Source organism: Megalops cyprinoides, chromosome 3 (genome assembly GCF_013368585.1).
Source record: "Megalops cyprinoides isolate fMegCyp1 chromosome 3, fMegCyp1.pri, whole genome shotgun sequence".
NCBI classification, from domain to species: domain Eukaryota; kingdom Metazoa; phylum Chordata; class Actinopteri; order Elopiformes; family Megalopidae; genus Megalops; species Megalops cyprinoides.
Genome location: NC_050585.1, coordinates 5802216 through 5810522, shown reverse-complemented (window position 1 = coordinate 5810522; position 8307 = coordinate 5802216). Strand labels below are relative to the sequence as shown.

General features: G+C 43.6%; 1 protein-coding gene across 1 annotated transcript in view; it reads left to right on the top strand.

Annotated features, from left to right (window-relative positions):
• Nucleotides 1-4909: 4909 nt before the first annotated feature.
• ntm (neurotrimin) overlaps nt 4910-8307 on the top strand; it is a 290096-nt gene continuing 286698 nt past the window's right edge. Inside the window, exon 1 of the mRNA XM_036524066.1 lies at nt 4910-5114. Within this exon, the coding sequence (XP_036379959.1) occupies nt 5054-5114 (61 nt within the window). The 5' untranslated portion in view covers nt 4910-5053. The remainder of the gene's footprint in view (nt 5115-8307) is intronic.

The window sequence follows — 8307 nt, the reverse complement described above, 5'->3', positions numbered from 1 at the left end:
TGATCATTTGTGAGATTCATATATCACGTGTATGATGGTTAAGGTGATGTTGACCACCAGGCATGTCTGATTCCAGACTCTTCCAAATGAGGCAGGTCATACGTCATACCTGACACTCCCAAGCAACCCCCCCCCCCCAGCTCCCTCCACAGGAGCATTTATGAGTATTTACTGAATACTCTGCTCTCAGTACCTATGATTTATGTAGCTGTTTTAGGAAATTATGCTCTTTATTACACGGTTCTTGCTGATTGTCACCCCACAATCCATTGCAAATCGGAAAGGCCACTGGGGAAAGGCCCTGAGCAGAAATGCCCCAACACTTTCAGTGAGAATGATCAGCAGTGAGTGGGACCCTGGAGAGCACCCTCATCTATTCCAATGTAAAGATTCATGTAGATTCATCATATTTCCCACTGCACAAAATAGTTCCTTGCAGTTGCGGGGAAGGATTTGAATGACTGTGAGCCCCAGTAAGTGTTAATCATCTGTGATCGGGCTCTGAATTCGGAAGCTTACTGTACATTCAATGTTCCCCACCCACGGCTGGCCCGTTCTCCCCCTGGTAGATTTCACATTTCCTCCACAGGAATTTGCATCAGGTTTAATAAACCTTTGAGGGACACTTTTGAACGTGCTACGAGGCTACATGTGGTGAATGGAAATGTGGCTATTTCATATGCAATCTCTCGCTCTCACCGGGAAGCAAGCAGTGCCTGCCATAGTCCATATTAACTAACATGAGATCTCCCCAGTTTCGTCTGCAGTAGGAATCTCAACATGCTCTTGCACTGTAGGCTTTCTTGCACATACTCAGCCTTTCAAGTAGACACACATGCACACACGCAACACTCACAAACACACATACATTGCATGAAGTGCAGCTCTTTTACCATATTTCAGCTGCACTTTCCAGCCAAGATCCTAGCATCGTGAGGGGCAAGGCCAGGAAAATGTGGAGGAGAGAGTAGGGGTGCGTACCTGGGTGAAGGTGCCTGATATCCACAAGCTTCGTAGCTCCGCCAGATTTCAGTTTTTTTTTTTTTTTTTGCGCAGGAAGGAGTTTGTGCTGATGCAGGTGGAGGCACTGATGAATCAGAGATGACGGGTAAACAGGCATGAATCACTGGGCGCGCTGCGTTCAGGGTTTGTCCACCTCTGGACACACCTTCTCCATCATCTCTGCATTTTTTCAGCCCAGGGACATGTGAAAAAAGGGATGCTTTTCCAACATGCGAAGGCATGTAGGCCTCACTGCTTCTCTGTGAAGGCTGCAAAGGCACGCCGTCAAATGCAGGCAGTGGACTGTATTTGTGTCGGCAAACATCAACAAACATAATCGCCCTCACGGCGCACTATGATGCACGATGCTAAGCAGGATTGTCAAATAATCAATTTCGCCTGCCAGCCTGATTTTTTGCTAAACGCTTTGACTTTTCTGCTTGCAGTTTTGCAAAGGTTTCTATAACTGATTTCTTTGTTTCATTCACACCAAACCTGACAGAAGCTACACTCCACGGAACTTATAAATGTCCCCCTGTCCCCCGTCCCCCGCACACCCCGTCCCAATTTACACCCGAAATAAACGTACTTCTGAGTCACCTCTTTTATTGTGGCCTAAATGAAAAAGGAATAGAATTTTGTATACGCTCCATGTCTGGTGATTGGTGATTAAAAAAATCTCTTTTATAAAATTGAACATCCGCAGCAACACTGCCACGTGGGTTTTGCTGGAGGCTGCTAAGCCACGGCATGCATTAAGCCAAATGTATTTGGAACTTTATTCAAATTCTAAAATATGTTGTTGATTATCAGGAGTGCTGGCACAATGCCAGTTTCAAACAACATTTCTCAAAGCAAAGACAGTAATAATTATAGTGCATTAGTAGTGCAATTGGTACCCTCTTCAGAAAACTATTACGTTGACAGAGGACAAAAGGCTGGACATGATTTTAAATATAGAAGCATTTCAAGTATATTCGTGAAAGGCATCAAGGGTTGCTGTACAAGAAAAAAAAAATCGAATCTAAGTGGTTGAGAATATCATTCAGACATTTGCTCTTCAAAGAGCCGATTCATGTCAGCAGCCATACCACTCAGTGGCCTTCTCTCACCATAAGAGCTCAGCTAAGTAGGGCCAGGCTTGGCTGATACATCTTTGGGAGGTAAGAACACATGTCCTGGGAACAGAAGCTTGTTGCTGACAGTGGTGTTGATCCTTCAGGACCAAGCAGAGACAGATCCTCCAGGAAAAGAAAATGATGAGGAGTGAAGACACTGTGGACACTGTGTACTTTAGGAGATTCTGTCTCTCTGATGAGACCTTACATGGGTCCTGGATTACTGAAGTCCTTAATGATCCTGTGGTACTTACAGCACAGAGTATAGATGATCCCTGGCGGCCTGGCCGACTTCCCAGTGTGGCTCTGTCAAACTGGCTGTCTAATTATACTGCATAATTGGCCTGATAAATCCTTACCTCTCCACCTCAGCAGATGTGTGGCGAGAGTTACGTTCTGTTGCAACGTGATTGCTGTGCATCCGCTTGGTGTGAGTTACGTGCTGAGTGAGCACCAGCCTCCTCTCACTGTCAACTCTTTCACATCTCTGATAGGCATGTCATACCAGTTAACCTTATGAGATTTTACATCAAAATTATCCATAGTGCATTCACATGGCTATTAGCTGAAGAAATGGACTAAGTTATGGTGGTAGCATATCTGGGAGTATTATATTGGAATGAAATGTTCATTGTGGTAGGTATGTAATTAGCATCACCAGCAGTATCTTGTATAAAGCAGTGAGATCTGAAGATGTGTTTTTTGGATTTGACATTCCTGATCCATCTTTAAGCAAGCTGTTCCGCTTTGCCTGGACCACTGAAAATCCATCTGTACGACTGGATCACATATTTAAGAATTAAAGGCATCAGAACAGCAAGTCCCTCTTGGACTCTGCTGCCTGCTAAGTAAACCATATGAAATGGGTGGCAGGGAGGCAGAGTGGCTCAGGAGCCAGGCGTGCACAGAAACCAGTTGATAGTTGGATTGAATTCTTGATTAAACAAGCAGGGGTAGATTGCGGTTGTGTCACTGAGCAAGGTTTCCAATCTGAATTGCTTCAACTCCAGCACTATAAATGCACGTAAGATGCTGCGTATAGGGGCATCTGCTACGCAAACAAGGAATGTAATACTGAGCAAATATTTGATACATCATTTTCCTCTGTCCAGCTGAGCGATATTATATTGAATTATCTATTGCTATTCGAGAGCTTACTGAATGTTTGGATTCAAAACGACAGATGAAATGTGTGACGTGAATAGCAATCTAAGTAATTACCTATAACCTATAAAAGGAGTTATCGTGTTTACAGTCATCTTTAAATTAAATTAAGTGGCATATTTTAAATGACCTTTGTTAACTGCGTGATCCACGAACGCTATTCATGGCTGAGAACCCTATCCCGTTAGTAACAGGTCTCCTCAATGCTTACTTAAAGCAATTCTACGGTTACAGCTGCAGGAGCTGTCCAGCGTCTGATTTCGGGGTATTGAATGCCGCTGACTGGTGGATTTATGCTTTGTGGCATCTCTGAAACAGCTAGACATGGAGGTCACCGTCAGCCTGATCATTACTCGCAGCGACAGATGTCATTTGACTTATTTATAAACACTCTTTGTTGTTTTTTTTTTTTTTTTTGCATATGAATCAAAGGGGAATGTTTTACATAGACATACGTCTATAGAAGGTTCCGTTCGCCGGGAAACGACTACTTTTTATTTTGGCCTTAAAATGTGATATTGAATTTTTGATATACTGAGGACCAGGGGGGTTTCTAGCTATTGAAAAGATCAGGGGCTAAGTCAAGTTTGCCTGGGGCTTGTCTTTTTTTTTTTTTTTGAAGGGAGATCGGCATCGGTAGGTTGGGGAGGTTATATCTACCTTTATAGCAAATAAATATTATCACACCTTCGGACGCTGCAAGTCAAGCTCCGCTCTGTTACACAGTCTATTTGTTGTTTTGCTATAAACACCTCCTTTTCCGGGGCGAAAATATTCGGGGCTAGGCTTAAAATATTCGGGGCCATAGCCCCGAATGATCGGACCTAACGACGCCACTGCTGAGGACAAAACAAGAATATGATAGATATTGACTGTCGTCCCACAGGAACCCTGCCTGATATGAATTCTGGGGGAAATTCAGTGAAATACCTTCTTAGCTGATGTTAAACCTGCGTAAGTAACTCAGAAGGTGGCTTCGGCACACTCTGTGTAGGAATTCTACAGGATGCAAGGAAAACTGTTCAAAGGCTAATTTACTCAACGGGATGCAGTGTAATTTACGTAAGTGAGTTAGCCAAACACTCTCACGGATCAGCATACTAATGCCATGTGAAACGTATATCAGTCCATCAAAATAAATCGTCCACTTCAATTGATTTTACATTTGATTTTTTATGATTTAAAAAACACATTTTACATATGAAACAAAACGCAAAAGCGTCGCTGTCCAAATATTTCCGGTCATTCAATCAAAAAAAATCGTTTTGATTAAAATATAATATAAACTTTCAGTGCGTTATGTTTTTTAACCTTAGCCTTTATCTTCATACTTGAAGATTGACCCACAAGACAGAAAAACGATGCTAGTGTTAATTTCAATCAAGACTGTTTTACTGCCATGTATGATCGCTTGAAAATTGCAATAACGGTCACAGAAATCGTCAATTACAACAAAATAGCGCATCCAAACCCCTTAAAATACATTTGATGCGCCGATAATGAGCAGGCAACGGGTTCTTGGATAGCAGTGTCTGAAAGCCTATCCGGTCAGTCTCTCACAAATTAGAACCAATGCCTCAGTGAAGGAGGGACTTCTTGTCGCTTGCGTTGTTGACTGCTTTACAGCCAGAGAGAAATAGAGAGCGAGAGAGAGAGAGACCAGGAATTATCAGCGGTTACCGTGCTCTTTGCTGTACTTCACTCTACAGTGGATTTGACTCCGTATTTCTGTCCGACAACGTTCACCCTTGACAAGCCCGAGATTCGCCATGAACAACCCTGTGTGTTGGGTTCTTCTGACCGGAATGACCATTCTGTTGATTCAGCAAGGTATGTCTTTGGAAAAAAATAAGACATCGATGTTTTTTTTATTTTGAATTTTTCAAATTAACTGTGCATTACCTGTGGAAATCCAAACAGCCAAAATTCTCACTTCAGCAAATGATATTGTGTTTCAAAAGTGTGATTATTAGCCGTAAAATACTTTGGTTGTGTACCATGCTGATATGCAATATTCCACGTTTCAACTGAGTCTGTGATTGCTGAAACCAAGTGATTAGTGTAGTGCGACTCATTAGTGGTGTTGCACTGTAGTTCCCCCGACTCCATTTTTGTGCCACAAATGTTAAGTTTGACCTTTTTTTGTAATTCAGACACTTCAGTACTTGTTCGCAGGACCAATTTCTTTTCACTTCACTTCACTTCACTGTGACGCTGTTCTAAATTGTCATTGAAATGATTTTTTTGCATTTCTTTATACAGAACAGATGCTTACTCGGATCGGTAGTTACTTTGGTCCATTGATTCAGAAATGTTTATGAAAGCTCGTCGGGCTTCTCGTGGCTCCGTCTCTCGAGAAATTGACGCATTGTAAATGTGAGAGGTCATCACATAAAGTTGAGTAAGAGTTATCTGTTAATCTGCATTGACAACGCGCTCAGGTCACCGGGTTAATCCGACCGAACCCTTGCAGAAAAGTCAGGCGATTAAAATAGCGCAATCGCTGCCTCGAAAACAGGAGGTAAACAAATGAGGCAAACCTTTCGCAGTTGGCGCGGCGTGTAACAGAACGTGCATCGCCTCTGTAACTTCTTTCCCGCTAGCAGCTCATATCCGTTATACATTTCAGATGGTCATGCCTTCTGTACTTGGTACTGAATGACACATAACATTATGTTTATCAATCTGACATATTTGTTTTCCTTACTTTGTGACAATACTGAGATGGAATGGTGAGTCTCTTCGTTGGTAATGTTGTCAGCACTGTATCCATAACACTATGAGAACAATGCAAAACATGTATCCAAGTGAATCACTGTTTCAGTATATATACTTTTTAGTGATATATTTATTGGTAAAACACCAGGTTTTCCCACAAGCCCTCATGAATTAATAATAATAATAATAATAATAATAAAATAATAAAATAATAAATCAGACAAGATTGGTAGCAGCACCACAAAGTCAAGCCACACTTGTGATGATGTGGTGCTAAAAGTGATTCATTAAGTAGTCCTTCTCAGAAGACTCCTGATTTTCTGAGGAAGCTCCAGGAGCCGCTAATGAAAACAGATTAAAGAAGCTGCTTTCGTGGTGCATCGCGTTTCCTTCACGGTTCAGCTGTGGTCGCTGCCACCTGATGATAAGCGGCGGGCGGGCGGTGGGTGCTGTGTGTGCAGGTGGGGGGAGTTGCATATTCGAACCTTCCCTCTATCAGTCTATCTGCTCCAGCCATCTGAAATGAGTACAAGTGGTGCACTTTGCTGGGAACCACATGAAGGACTCGGTGGCCTTTGCAGAATCGTAGTTGTGGTGCTTCAGCAGTGAGGCGGGATCTCTGATGGGGGCCTGCTCGGCCTTTCTTTGTGGGCTGTCTCGGGGCGGCTGTGGAACAGTTCCAGTGCGCCGTTGCCAGGATGCGGCGAACATCCCCCGCGGTGCCTCCACGGAGTTCCTGCAGGCCTCTGCCTTTTGTGCCCGGGTCCCTTCCTCTACCGGCTCGCCTTGGAGAAGGCAAGAATTATTGGTCATTAAATTGAAATTTGGAGCAACAGCTGTTGTTCAACTTCCAGCAGTGCGAGTGCAGAGAAGGCATTTAGTGTGGGTAAGCCGCCTCTGGTGAAGACGCAAGGATCTGCACCAGATGGCCGGAGAGAGCCCTCCCTTCGCCCCACGCCACAACTGTAGCGCTCCTCTCCTCCGAGCGGACATCAAACAGGGATAATGATCGCCTTCTGCACGCGTGCACACACACACACACACACACACACACACACACACACACACACACACACAGACACAAACTTAATGCATGTCAGTGGAATCACTTTCAGAGCTGCAGTGAATCAGTGAAGATAATCTGTAGCGTGATCTGTAGACTTGATTGAGCGTGGCTCCCGGCATCCTCGTGATTCTTTCACGGTGCGGGAAATGCACAGAACCCGGATACTCACCGCTGCATCTGTGTCCTCTTCATTGAGGAAATAATCCATGGATGGCTTACACAGAGGGGTTACTGTGCTGTGGTTGTGCTGGCAGGTGCCTCTCTGAGCGCAGTAGCATGTGATCGCATGGGAATCAAACAATAAGCAGCGTACCTGCAGCCAGGAGCGCTCCCCAGACGCCAGGCCTGAACCAGCCTTTCCCCTGTACTCTTCCTGAGTGCGGTTCTGTCACAAGCAGGTGCTTCTTTGCCGGATAATTCAAAGTGTGGCCTCATTTTTTCTGAAGTGACACGTTCCTAGTGCTTCACAGCACGATGTGTTATTAGGCAAATTAGGCCCATTAGGTACAGATGACAACCCGTGAGTAATTGACATCGGTTACTGCCCAGATGTGAAATTACCACTTTGCCCACTTCATAACAGGGACATATGAGGGCCTACCCATTTCCTGAAGGGGCAAATTATAAATTATAGGTTGGTGTTATCATGTTGGCACATTTTGGCAGCTGTGGTAAACCACTCAATCAAATGCTCATGCTATTTTGTTGCATGTGACAATATGTGCAACTGTTTTGCAATGGTGAGTCCATACACAATGTGTGTATCCAATCTTTTCCACAATGTCTGTGCTCATCTGTCCCGAGTAGCCTACAAGCCCAGCAAGAAATGCAGGCTCTGTAATAGTCAGTTAATAAATGTCTTCTAGTTGTGTTTACAGACCTCCTACAAACCAGAAGTACAGTATAATTTGGTGCTTTATGCATTCATTTACTCATTTCAAATGCAAGTTCTTGTTATGCTGATGGTCCACAGTTAATCTCTTGGTTATGTAACTGCTGTGTTTGTCTTCCGGGGCCCTGTCTGTGGGCTGTTTTCTATTTTTCTTTTTTTAAGTGATCAGGAAATAAACATTGCTGAAAAGATGTCTCACCAGTTTGTTGGACTTGGATTTAAGGTTAAATTTACTCTGCATTTGTTTTGTATAGTGTGTTATTGAGCTATTGAACACATATATTCGTTAGCAGTGCCAAGTATAAACTGATGCCTTTCTCTGCCATGGCACAGAAGCATTTGTAGAT